General features: G+C 35.0%; 3 protein-coding genes across 6 annotated transcripts in view; 2 read left to right on the top strand and 1 right to left on the bottom strand.

Annotated features, from left to right (window-relative positions):
- LOC114871364 (protein alan shepard-like) overlaps positions 1 to 1,322 on the top strand; it is a 28,857-nt gene extending 27,535 nt beyond the window's left edge. For both annotated transcript variants that reach the window (XM_029177169.2, XM_029177162.2), the window contains one exon: positions 340 to 1,322. In XM_029177169.2, coding sequence (XP_029033002.1) covers positions 340 to 372 — 33 coding nt within the window. In that variant the 3' untranslated portion in view covers positions 373 to 1,322. The remainder of the gene's footprint in view (positions 1 to 339) is intronic.
- LOC114871366 (ribosome biogenesis protein WDR12 homolog) lies at positions 150 to 4,655 on the bottom strand. Of its 2 annotated transcripts, XM_029177171.2 has the most exons (10): positions 4,480 to 4,655; positions 4,298 to 4,383; positions 4,009 to 4,219; positions 3,786 to 3,926; positions 3,547 to 3,722; positions 3,397 to 3,467; positions 3,070 to 3,316; positions 2,867 to 2,999; positions 2,693 to 2,795; positions 150 to 1,725 (listed from the first exon to the last, which is right to left on the bottom strand). In XM_029177171.2, exons 1-10 carry the CDS (start codon positions 4,566 to 4,568, stop codon positions 1,720 to 1,722), a joined length of 1,263 nt encoding a protein of 420 aa, XP_029033004.1. In that variant the 5' UTR covers positions 4,569 to 4,655; the 3' UTR covers positions 150 to 1,719. The 2 variants fall into 2 exon arrangements, with proteins under 2 accessions (XP_029033004.1, XP_029033003.1); XM_029177170.2 differs by lacking the exon at positions 150 to 1,725 and having other exon boundaries at positions 2,635 to 2,795.
- Positions 4,656 to 6,942: 2,287 nt separating this feature from the next.
- On the top strand, positions 6,943 to 13,116 carry LOC114871295 (DNA topoisomerase 2-binding protein 1). 2 transcript variants are annotated; one of them, XM_029177011.2, is made up of 25 exons: positions 6,943 to 7,603; positions 7,679 to 7,818; positions 7,900 to 8,032; positions 8,101 to 8,208; positions 8,272 to 8,478; positions 8,551 to 8,767; positions 8,845 to 8,982; positions 9,055 to 9,116; positions 9,188 to 9,357; positions 9,430 to 9,568; positions 9,624 to 9,759; positions 9,845 to 10,045; positions 10,118 to 10,299; positions 10,364 to 10,530; positions 10,598 to 10,803; positions 10,864 to 10,997; positions 11,076 to 11,306; positions 11,382 to 11,444; positions 11,511 to 11,689; positions 11,750 to 11,871; positions 11,935 to 11,999; positions 12,061 to 12,189; positions 12,249 to 12,449; positions 12,527 to 12,756; positions 12,824 to 13,116. In XM_029177011.2, the coding sequence occupies exons 1-25, from the start codon at positions 7,496 to 7,498 to the stop codon at positions 13,044 to 13,046; spliced, it is 3,891 nt and encodes a 1,296-aa protein (XP_029032844.2). In that variant the 5' UTR covers positions 6,943 to 7,495; the 3' UTR covers positions 13,047 to 13,116. The 2 variants fall into 2 exon arrangements, with proteins under 2 accessions (XP_029032844.2, XP_029032843.2); XM_029177010.2 differs by having other exon boundaries at positions 9,845 to 10,299.
- The last annotated feature ends 16 nt before the right edge of the window (positions 13,117 to 13,132 follow it).

The raw sequence follows: 13,132 nt of genomic DNA, 5'->3' as shown, positions 1-13,132 counted from the left end.
TGATGACCCGCGACGCCATCATCGTACTTCGACTTGTACAGTCCTTAGGATTCACCGAGGTGTTTTAAGTCATTGTTTTACATTGTTAAGCGAAAAAAAAAAAAAGAAATAGGTTTTTAGCTGTAACGAGAGACGGACACATTTTTCCATCCTCCCTGTTCCTCCTCCTCCTCCACCCTCTTCTAACTTGTAACTTTCCTCGTTTCTCCTCCCATCGATATGTTCTCCGCGTTTTCTTTTTTTTTTTTGTTCTTTCTCCTGATCATCTCTGCGTCACAAGATACGGACGAAAACATGTCATTCTCTAGAACCTTAATTTTGTTTGTTTCTTCTCTCCAGGATATATTGTTATGCGGTGGGCGACCAATCTGAATATGAAAAAGAGTTTCATACATCAGAGAGAAAGAAAACTGAAGATGAGAGTGTGGGAGAGAATGAGAGACAGAGTGAAAATGATGTCGAGGCATTAAGTTAGTTCGAAAAATCGTACGAGAATTAACGATTCGAGGGAGGAAAAAAAGAAAAAAAAAAAAATGAACGCATAGGTTCGAAAATTACATTAAGATGGCGAGGCATAGCACGTAATGAAAATTTTTCTAGATTAAGGCAAGTGTGTCATAGCTAGTTAAGAAATAGGGACTCTTAGAAGTCGATAGGTGCTGTAATAAACAAAACAAACAAAAAAAAAAGGGAAAAAACCAACAAAGTTTAACAACGGTCAGAATTAGATTTTTCATGAAAAGAAAAAATAAAAATCTCGAAATAAGAACACAGGGCATACGCCACTAAAAGTGCCCTTAGTTTATTTTGGATCGTTTAAAAACGCTAGTCTTTGTGTGAGATAATGTGGGGGTTAGATAGGGTCTTCTAAAGAAACAAACAAAAAAAAAGAGAAAAAGTGAGAAAAGAAAAGAAAAAGAAAAACGAAGAAACAGCAAAACGAATAAAAAAAAAAAGAAGAACAAGAATGTGAGAGAAAGTGAAAATAAATATGTGTGAGAGAGAGAGAAAGTGCGAGCCGAGCATGTGGTGTGTAGGTGTATGCATAATTTAAATAATGCGTACTTTAAAAGAAAGAAAAAAAAACCATCTGCCTATAACATGACACAGACTGCAGAAGACACACTGTTACTGTAAACTGCACACTGCGTGTGCACGCTCTGATACGTCACTCTTCTACACTTTGTATGGGGGAGCGTGCACCGAACAGTTTTTAGAGTTACTTACAAGTATGGTTTGGTATATTCAAAGTGAAAGAATCAAATTCTTAATTATTATCGTCCCTTATTTTTGATCAATAAACGATCTGTTTTGGGGATTTATTCGAAACACATTCTTTTATCCTTTCCTTAGTTCAGCATCAAGAGTGAATCCCCAAATAGTAATATAATTTTCAACGGGATACATCTTTCTTATACTCATTTTAGAATGGGTTAAATGTTATATGATGTTTTTAGAACGAATTTAATTTTCATTTCTCCTTTTTTCTTTCCTTTTGCGTTTGAGGGCAACAACAACATCTGTGAGACGAAGGAACAAATGAACTGTAAAAGTCTGTAAAATAAACTTACTCTCGTACAAAAGATCAGTTAATGTATTTACACATATTCCAAGAGACACTTGAAAGATAAACACTTATGCCTTCTGTCGAATCAAGTAGTAGCGACTATTGTATATGCCTTTTTTAACAAATCCCCAGCGACGTTTTCTTGGTATCCTCTAGGACTGAAAGAGAGCTTAAGATGATGGGAAATCAAGTTTATTCTCCATTTAACATCGGTGGAAGGAAAATTATACTATTCGCTAATGTGTAGAGATACAGCATGTGCAATAGACTGAAACGACATTGTCCTTTGTAAGTAAACGTTATAACGATAAGCCCCCCACATTATCCTAAATTATTGTGTAATACATCCAACGTCCACCTCTATATTAATCGACGGTAGAATTGTTTCTTGCGAGACTACACACACACACGGTAAATTAAAAAGTCTTTTTCTTATAGTACTTTTAACACTTTACCGCTCATGCGATTTGTACTATTTTGAGTAAACGCTTTAATTTTGTGCGCAATAAAAACAATTGGAAATTCTTAAAAAAAAAAAAGAGAGAAAAAATGAATCGAGAAGCTGGCAATGTACGAACGATTTACTAGATCTCTTCTTTTGTCAATTAAGCGGTGGTTTTATAATGATGTAAAATAAGAAGGTAAAATTAAAGAGAAGAAGAGACATCGCAAAAAGAAACTCATTCAAATAAAAAGTGCGAATTTTGATTTCATATTGAAAGATCTTTCTTAGATCATGAAATACTTTTCTCTGTTAGAACTAGTAGTTCTTTTCTTTTCGTTTTTTGTACATGTGTTTATTTCTACGAAAATACTTGTCATTGCTTTATATAAATCGCATTCACGTTTAGTTTTATGTTGTTGCAATTAAGAGTAAGATCGTTTTTTCTTTTTCAATTATTTGACGGTGAACTTGCGGAGTTTGTGATCGATATGAACGACGATATATTGAGTTTCATTTAGACGATTACATTGTTTGATTTAGAGTATAATAAATATTAAAATAATTTTAAAAAAGGGCCTACTGTTGTTAATTTTCACTATACATGAGACTTTGTTGTTAAAAATTTCGTGTGAGGTAATTTATTATCAACGAACAACAGATTTTGACTTAAATATTCTTACAGTATTATCCGCCCCTCCAGATACCATCAATTTTGGATTCGACCAATTGCAACATAACACTTTATCCTCGTGTCCAGATAGATCAAATAATGGTGCCTTAGGACTGCAATAAAGACACTGTTTTAATATCAATGTACATTGTGCGTGAATGTCTACATAGAATTGATATCTAACCTTCTGGTGTCCCAAAGTTTCATGTCGTTATCATACGCTCCTGAAATAAAAAGATTTGCATCCGTGGGTGACCATCTCACAGACTGCACCCACTGGGTGTGAGAAGTAAATACTGATTTCACAAGTGTTCCCTCTAAAAGAAACGTAATTTTAATAAATCTTACAATCATTAATTTTTCAATAAAGCAGTTCAAGATCGGAACCTGTAGATCTGGGATCATATAATCTAATGTGTCTATCGGCAGATGCAGCTATAACGTTACGGCTTAGTGGAGAATAATCTAGGTCGAAGAAACTTTTATTGCCAGCAAGTTCGTGCTTGATTCCACCTAATTCCGAATCCCATATTTTTATCGTATGGTCCCACGAAGACGTTATGAGTTCTGTTTTGTCTGACCACACAACACCACTGATTGCTTCTTTATGCCCTTTCATGGTCCTTTTAGGTGTCTATATAATAAATGCACATGTTGATATGAATAATTATATTGTACTCGTGTGTTTCATTTATGTTTATGCATTTCATTTACCCTCGTTTTACCATGTTCTGACTTCAATCTCTTTGAAGTGGATTCACCATCTTCATTTTCATCTTGGTTAGCTAAGAAAATTAATATCAATGAGATACTTTTTTTATCTTAACAAACGAGAGTTACTAATAACGAATGAAATTTATTTACACGTAGACCAGATTTTAAGCATCGTATCCCACGCTCCAGTAGCCATTGTCGTTTTGTCATAATTAACGCTAACAGTTTCGAGGCCACGTTCGTGTCCTCTACATACATGTATACATTCTACTGAATTTTCTGCAATATTCCAGTCCCATATTATAGCTGTCTGATCCTGTGATGCACTGTAAGTTCCAAAGGTATATGAAAATCATTATAAAATAATTTGTCTTTAATTCGTTTAGTACCTAACAAAACTAGCGGTATCGTTATTCAAAGATATCCATGCCACTGCTTTAATTGGTGATGTATGTCCAGGAATAACAAGATGATGTTTCCCTTTAGATGTCCAAATATGCAGTGTATTGTCATAGCAGCCGGTCAATATCCTAATATACATATTTTTTTATATAAAATACCAATTATTGTAAGCATTATAGTACACTTTAAATAAATCATATTAAAGCCAACCATTTTTCACAAACATCAACAGCAGCCACCCAATCATCGTGTATAAGACAGTCCTGAGGTTCTGGTGGTGGGTATTTTTCAACATATTCAATATTTATCACCTCCTCTGTAGAAACATTTTTCTCTGCTATATGTTCAGATAACGAAGTACGTAGAAACTGGGAGCATACCAGAAAATCAAACTCTATATCATTCTTAACATCAGTTGACTCTGAAATTCATATCAATCATTTTCTAAGTATACATATATTATTAAACTTTATTAACAAATGAATAGATGGGAATTTGCCTTTTAAGAGTTCATTTATAAGAGTATTTAGTTCACTTGACACAATATTTGTGTGAACAGATAGTGGAAAATCTGGTACAGCATACCTAGAATTAAAAATTTTTTTTTTTGACCCATTGTGTACTGTAATAAAATAAATTAACCTTCTAATTATTATAAAAATAACCACAAAATGTACTTACTGTTCCTGCTTCGTAATAAATCTTATTTGTACTTGTGGAGTACTGTTGTTTAAACTGGTATTAGCCATTTCAGCTCCTCTAGCGTTCATGTTTTAGTTACGTTTTATATAATAATTACGAATTAGAAAAATCACACGTGTATACTACATTTTAAAAAATCAGCTTTAGCCCAAATACCAGGAGACTAGACATGCCTTTGTTTTCAAGGGGTTTTGAATTTGTGCCTGCAGAACGAACGCCATCTGCTTTATTATAGTACTGCAACAGGGTACGGCGGAAAGGTGTCAGATTCGCATAAAGAAGGATAATATAATTAACTGAAAGGGGTGGCCTTGGCCTATAAAGAGGGATAAAATTATATAAATAATTGGAAAAAGTGAAATAAAAGGGGTCTACAGCCGAGGCCCAGAAGAGGGATACAATCGTAATGTTATTTCCTTTCGATGAGCTTCAATGGGTCGTACATTTTAGCTACGGGGTCCCTGATACCCCGGATGCCATAATATCGGTATGCGTAGTATCAACCGTGCTTGGGGTCCCTAACATCCCAGGATCATATTTTGGTGGTGCGTAGAGAGAGTCACCGGGGTCCCTGACACCCCAGATGCCATAATGTCGGTATGCAAAAAGTGTTGTCGGTGTTTCAGGGGTCCCTAACACCCCAAGATGATATCTCGGTATGCAGATTCACCGGTGCTTTGGGGTCCCTAACACCCCAGGATGATATCAGGTCTGTGTCCAAGGGTGTCATTAGTATAGCCGGGTCCCGTACACACGTGAATAAAGTCAGGTCCGTATGAAAAGGGCGCAACCAGTACAATAATCTTCCTCTAATTTCTTTCCCGAGTTTATTTAATTTTATTTATTTATTTTCTTTGCTTATTAAATAAGCTGATCGAAGGGGAATAACATTTATGATTGTATCCCTCCTCTGATCCTCGGCCGACCATCCCTTTTATTTATTTTTTTAACATTCCTATGGGGACCACCTCACTTTTCCCAGTTATTTATTATTTTATCCTTCCTTAAGGACTAAAGCTCACCCTGATCAGTTATTAATTATTTTATTCTCCTTTATGGGACAACTCCATCCTCCCTAATTATTTATTATTTTATTTCTCTTTATGGGCCTTGTGGGCACACCCTTCCCAGTTATTATTTATGCCAATCCTACTCTTTATGGACCAAGGTCCATACATCCCCTACATCCCTACATCCCTGCATTCCTTACAACTCTACATCCCCTACATCTCTACATCCGTTACATCACTTCATCCCTTACATCCCTGTAATCGTTTTATCCCTACATTCTTCTCATCCCTACATTCTTTTCATCTCTTCATCCCTTACATCCCTGCATCCTCTACATCTCTATATCCCTTAAATCTCAGCAGCCCTTACATGACTTCATCCCTTAAATCCCTGCAATCTTTTCATTCCTTCATCCCTTACATCACTGTATCCTTTACATCCCTGGTTTCCTTACCTCTTTGCGCCCTTACATCCCCTCATCCCATATATCTTTCACATCCGTCATTCCCGTAAGCTCTTTTTGAATAAGAAATCGTTACAAACTTAGTTCCTTTTTTCCCCGCCAGAGGGCGCTGATTCGAGGTCGAGATTTTAGTTCGCATTTTTGCCGCCAGAGGGCCAAAAATCGAGCAAGATTTAGTTCCTTTTTTGGCCCCCAGATGGCGCTGATTCGAGGTCGAGATTTTAGTTCACATTTTTGCCGCTAGAGGGCCAAAATTTCAGCATGATTTAGTTCCTTTTTTGGTCCCCAGATGGCGCTGATTCGAGGTTGAAATTTTAGTTCACATTTTTGCCGCTAGAGGGCCAAAATTTCAGCGTGATTTAGTTCCTTTTTTGGTCCCCAGATGGCGCTGATTCGAGGTCGAAATTTTAGTTCACATTTTTGCCGCTAGAGGGCCAAAATTTCAGCGTGATTTAGTTCCTTTTTTGGTCCCCAGATGGCGCTGTTTCGAGGTCGAAATTTTAGTTCACATTTTTGCCGCTAGAGGGCCAAAATTGAAAATTCAAAAATTTAAAAATTCAAAAATTACTTACCTTTACTTACCTTTACCCGAACCAGTTTTTGTAATATATTTATTATAAGGGTTGCAGGGACATAAGGGATGTAAGGGATGCAGGTATGTAAGGGATGGTGGGATGTAAAAGATACGGAGATGTAAGGAAGGCAGTGATGTGAGGAATGTAGTGCTATAAGGGTTGCAGGGACATAAGGGATGTAAGGGATGTAAAGAATTAAGTGATGTAAAAGATACGGAGATGTAAGGAAGGCAGTAATGCAGTTTTATAAGGGGTGCAGAGATGCAAAGGAATCAGGGATGTAGAGGGTGCACACGGAAGTAATAAAATCGACGCGTTCGTCCTCCTAAGGAGTTTATTCAAGAAGTTACAAAGATAAATACAGCAAATTAAATGAACGCAGAAAATAAAATAAGGATATATGTATGTTTAGCAGGTAGATCTGCACTCCTCGGCGGTCGCTATAAGACTGATGATGTTTCATTTCGCTTTGATAACGGTGCCGCAGCCAGCTACCTTTGTTCGAATTAGTGGATAGTCAGCGAGATCTTTCGAACGACGTATAAAGTAGAACCCTAGTAGTTCTCAAGTTGAAAAGTGACATGGACGGACGCTTTGCACTTTATATATATAAGATAAGATGTATTGGGCTTGGGCTAATTTTAACTGAATCAAAAGGAGTCGAAATTGCATATTTTCGGTCGTCAGTGTGAGATGTGGTGAAGGTGAAATTGGTAAAACAGGTACGATTGATATACCAACTGTGCACTTGGGGTGTCTGGCACCCCCAAAATCATGTCCCCTGGAGAATAAATGCATGTCCAATCTTTTTTTATCTGTAATCATTGGTTGAAGTGAAGGCAGTATTATTTTGAAAGCTAACAAATCATTTTATTGTGTTGAAAATTATTGACTACTTCAAGCAGTTTATGTAAGAGACTTTTGGAGAAAAACTTTTAATCAAAGCATGAATCAAGAAAGCCAAATTGATACAGACGTGAATCTTTATTTTATTATACCAAGCAAATATGAATCTGAGAATGATTGTACTGAAGAAATGTGGCATGCATACAATGTTAGTAAGCAGTCATTAACATGAATGAAAATTTTGTTTAAGTATAAAAATGAAATACACGAATGATTCTTTTAGAAATGTTGCGAGCATGATTTGGAACCAAGATGGATAACTGACAAGAAATGTAGTAAAATGGAACCTGCTAAAAATGATGTTTTTGTAATGGAAGAATTTGAAGGGGACGCATTTGATAAATTAAAAACATTCAAGTGTCCGTATGTAGAATCTTCTGTTAACAGGATATTTTCTATAATTAATTTTATTGTATGATATTAATTGTAAGTTACCTTTGACAGTATAGTGGGACCAAGATGTTTATTAGTTTGTTTTATTAATGGAGAACCAATTCCAGAAGGAAATAATCCAGTATATACAACTGCTATGAGAGGTCTTTGCGTATGTGCTTCTGGTTTACCTCCAGAAGAAAAAGTACATTTTTAAAAATTGCTATTACTGAATCATTAATGTACAAGCATTTAAAAATCTTATGGTTACAGGAACACATAACAAAATTAGTAGAGTATATGGGAGGTATTTTTACAAAACAATTACGCAGTCGTGTTACACACCTTGTAACAGGATCTGTTATGTCTGCTAAATATGAGGTAAGTAGAATTTATTCTATCACTTAAATCAGTATTATTGTAATACTTGCCCCTTTTCAACAGACTGCAATAGATATGCAGATACCAATAGTTACAAAAGAATGGGTTGAAGCAATTTGGAAAACAAATTTAAACGATTTTATTAAAGCAGATGATAGTATTTTTAATAAATACAAAGCACCTGTTTTTCTCAATCTAGTCGTCACTTCGACAAACCTTCCAAAACGTCAGAAAGAAGAAATTAAACGTTTAATTAATGATAATGGAGGGGTATGATATATTTTATAGAATGATTTTATTTTTCAGTATTCTATTTTATTGCTTGCATCGTTATTTTTCTAGACATTTATGGGTCCCTTAGATGGTGCAAAAGTTAAAGTTGTATTAGCTCCTACAAATAGTCCAATAAGCGATAAACTTAAGTATGCAAAACAAGCAAACATTGCTTGTTTAACACCGGACTGGGTATACGAGAGCCTAAAAGTGGGCTATGCTTTACCTTTTAAAGATTACTTGATTACATCATTAAAAGTATCTTCTACTCCTGAAAAATCAAACGGTAAAAATACTTTACTGACACTGTAATACCTAACTGTAATTTGGTAACTAATATTACTACTTTTTAAACTGTGACAGTGTACGAAAGTCTTAACTGTTCTGCTATAAGTACCATACCATGTGATTTACAACAAATTAACGGTGTAGATGAGACTTTAACTACTACAATGAGTAGTGTTTCTACGGTGGAGCACTTTATTAATAATACTGCTAATGGTTAGTAATAAAGTACACAAAAAATTATTTATCCTGTTAATACATTCGACTCTATATTTTTTGCTATTACAGTTTTGGATAGGCTTACTTTCAGCGAAGCAAAATCGGCTGGTCCGTTTTTAGATGGATGCAACGTACGTAAATTAAATACGCGTTAGTTCTCAATACTATGTAATTTTTTCCATTAATTTTATTCACTTTACAGATTTATCTTGCTGGATTTGCCGCTAATCAAAGGGACAAAATTAATAAAATATTGAATGTAGGTAGCGCAACACGTCTTGACGATATATCGGACGTCCTAACGCACGTTATTGTGGGAGACGAAAACAAAGCGAGCAGCGAATTAAAATTAATGAAGTCAAAAGGATTATGGTATGGTATTAAGTTAATGTCTTGATTAGATTTTTTATGTTTATATTTTAACACCATGGTTATTTTATCTAGCCCCTACATATTAAATTTAGAATGGCTTGAGCAAAGCATTAAATTAAAACGACCTGCACCAGAGGAAAACTTTTTATTTGAAGCACTACATAGTGTAATGCAGAAAGCTCCAGAACCTCCGTCTCCATTAAGTAAAAAGGTAATTATAAAGAAATATCATGTAAGATGTATTTAATAAATGTATACTTTTATAGAACTTACAAATGTTGCAAAAACCAAGGAAGGTTTCCATACCAGCCTTCGATATAGATAGGAAACTATCGATGATAGAAAAAGAAAATGAGAAACAGACATCTGATATTCTCGAACAGTATCTTCAAGATACAATTGGTAATGGTTTTTAATGATCGTCAGCATATTTTATGTACAAAGTAATTGCAACATAAATATAATTTATTTATGATTTTCGATTTAGTTGTGGCAAATGAAAACACGCTGCAGGAGTTTCTAAAGCCACAGACGCCCATCACTGAAGAAACTAATAATAAAACTTTAGTTGATAATAATAAAAAGGAGGAGAAAAATGTGAAGGGATCATTCGCGCAAAGCAAGTTAGCAGACGATAGCTCGGTACCTATCAGTCAGGTGTCCACTTTAAATGACAAACTATTTGAAGGTAATTTAAAACACATATTTAACGGATGTATAATAAGTAATTCAAATATAATAATGTATAGAAATTTTATAGGACTTACATTTGTGGTAATTGGTTTTAATGACGAAGATAGTTACGTAGCCGAAACTATAATAGCAATGGGTGGACAAGTAGTTTCAAGTACGTTTTCCGGTATCCCAGATTATGGTGTTGTACCAAAATGTGGTGCAACTTTGAAACATACAGTGAATGAAATTGTCACTGATTTATTCATCGTAAGTTTCCTTCCCCATAAACCTCGATAATTTTAATGTATTCTATTGGTAATAATGTTTACAGGAAGACTGTGTAAATCAAGAACAAATAGTTGAAATCATGTACTATCACAGGCCTTTGTCTATAAAGAAATATTTGAATCCATTATCAGGCTGTGTTATCACAATGAGCATGTACACCGGTGTAGAACGAACGTACCTTGCAACATTAGCTACGGAATTGGATGCCATGTATTACTGTTTGTTAACTAACGAATAACTGTAATAAATGCAAGTACTAAATCGTTATTGGTTTTAGGGTTCAGGATATATTCGTCCGTAAGACTAATATTGAAAAAAATACTTATGGAAGCACGCATTTAGTTTGTCCAACACCTGAGGGCAATAAATATAATGCAGCGGTGAAATGGAAATTACCAGCTGTAACTGCAGACTGGTTAAAATCTTGCGCGGCTCAGTCGAAACGCGTTGATGAAACTCCATTCCTTGTAGGGGAAACTATAGGTATGAGAAACTTAGAGTTACATCATTATTTGAATTATTTAAATGTTTTTCGTTATTAAGCTCCCGAAAGGCCAGATCAAACGGAGAATTTAAATACAAGTTTATCTAAAACCAATTTGAGTCAAATGGGACCTCCAACCGAGCCAGCAATTAAAAATATTATTACCCCGAAACGTCATTTATCTCGTTTAGAGGTAAGTAAAGATATGCTGTTTGGGAACGATTTATAATACCGATTTATAATGGTTATTGTTTTAAAAATTATATTGCAGAGTCAAGAGAGCGGTTCCGGCGACACACCGTTAATAAATAAAAGACTCAGTCTACTTATGAATAAAACTCCTCAGTCGCCGTTTCACGTTTCTACACCAGAAACACCATATGGTCAAGTATTCAAGCCAGATCCTTCTCCAGATACTAGAAAAGGTTGGATCAAATGGGTTGACAACTTCCCGGATTTGAGAGTAGAAGAGCCACCTCTGAAGAAAAGAGCACTCAGCACTGTCTGTATTTTGTAAATTCTAATCATATATTCATTTTTAACACACGCATACATGTTAATACGACGAAATTTACAGCCTCTTTCAGAACTGAAGAAACAATTATGGCAAAAATTAAAGAAACAAAGTTGTAATTTGGAGGTAATACATTTGATTACGTATAGATGCTTATAACAATTGCAGATTTTTAATCTTTAACTGTAACAGGATAGCACAGACGAAACATTATCTACTGCTAATGATCAATCATTAGCAGAAACAAAGGAAACAGTAGAACCAGGAGAAACAGAAAATGATAGTTGTAAAGCAACTGATATTGCACCTATTAATAGGAAATTGGAATTTACCGACGAAAATAGTCCCCTAGAAAATAATGCAATTAATATGTAAGTTGATACGTAGGGATTTTTATATAAATTATACATGGATATAATTTTATATGATAGGCAAATTGCCCAGTTGGATCAAATACTACAACGAACATCGAGCACCCCTGAAAATAGGTATTCTCTTTCTGGAGAAAAAGCAAACGCGTACAATACAGAACCCTCTGATCCCATACAGAAATGTAAGTATATTCTATCATTATATTAATATTCAGTTGTCTATTTAACGTATAATTTCTGTATAGTTATTGCAAAAGATTCTCAACCTGTTGATGCCATTGTATGGGAGGATCCGAGTCATGCAAAACGAGTAAGTTAAACAAGTCTATTTTACCTTGAATAATAATAATTGATGTTAATTTGAATTATAGTTGACAATGCGCGAAGAGGAGAATGAAGATGTTGATCAGAATGATCCCGATGCAGATCAGACCGATGAAGAATCGGTGGAAGAGGTTGAGCCTCTGAAAAGGCCGAAATTCATGCTCTCAGGCATAAAGGTATGTTGATTGGTATTACATATATGTATAATGTTTTGTTAACATATTTACTTCAACAGGATAGAACGGCATATGAACAAGTAATAAAAGACCTGGGAGGTGATGTATCTTCGGATCCCACTTTTGATATTACAGCGACACATTTGCTTTGTATCAGACCATCAAGAAATGAAAAGATGTTGGGTAGTATAGCATCTGGGAAGTGGGTTCTTCATTGTATGTACCTACGAGATTCCGAACAGGAAGGGAAGTTTCTAGATGTTAGTATCATGAATTTATTATAGTTCAACTTCTTACCCGTAACATTATCTCTTTTATTTCACTGGATTATTAACAGGAAGAAAAGTATGAATGGGGCAATCCAGAAAGTAAAGATGTTATACCAGCTCCAAATGGAGAAATTGAAGAAACTATTGCAGCAGCTGCATACAGGTGGAGACTGAAATTGCTCAAAGAACCAAACGGGCCCTTTGATAACATGGTTGCATTGCTTCTAGTCGCCGGAGATAAGTACGACCAATTCAAAAGATTAATCGAAGCTGGAGGGGGCAGAGTTGTTCAAGCAAGGTAATTATACTTAAGATTTTTCATTGGTTATTCGTTATTAAAATAATCCATGTGGTTTTTCTTTTAGACCACCTTATGACACAAGTCCAACGGGCAAGAAAATTACTCATTGCTTCGTAAATGTCAGACAAGTTAGTCAACCAATCGATTGGGCAATGTTAGCCAGCAAAGGTATCCTTTGTTTTATGCCACAATATTTGAGCGATTATCTTACTGCACGAACGCCATTGAATCCTCGAGAGTGTGTAATACCCGAGTTTAAAAAGTATTTAACATTACTGCCAAAATAAAATAATAATAAGTAACATTATTTTATACTTTGTATGATATTATTAAAAATTTATGTTTGTATATACAAAAAATAAAATGAATTTAT

This window comes from Osmia bicornis, chromosome 12 (assembly GCF_907164935.1).
Source record: "Osmia bicornis bicornis chromosome 12, iOsmBic2.1, whole genome shotgun sequence".
Classification (NCBI taxonomy): Eukaryota; Metazoa; Arthropoda; class Insecta; order Hymenoptera; family Megachilidae; genus Osmia; species Osmia bicornis.
This window is presented reverse-complemented; position numbering and strand designations above follow the sequence as displayed.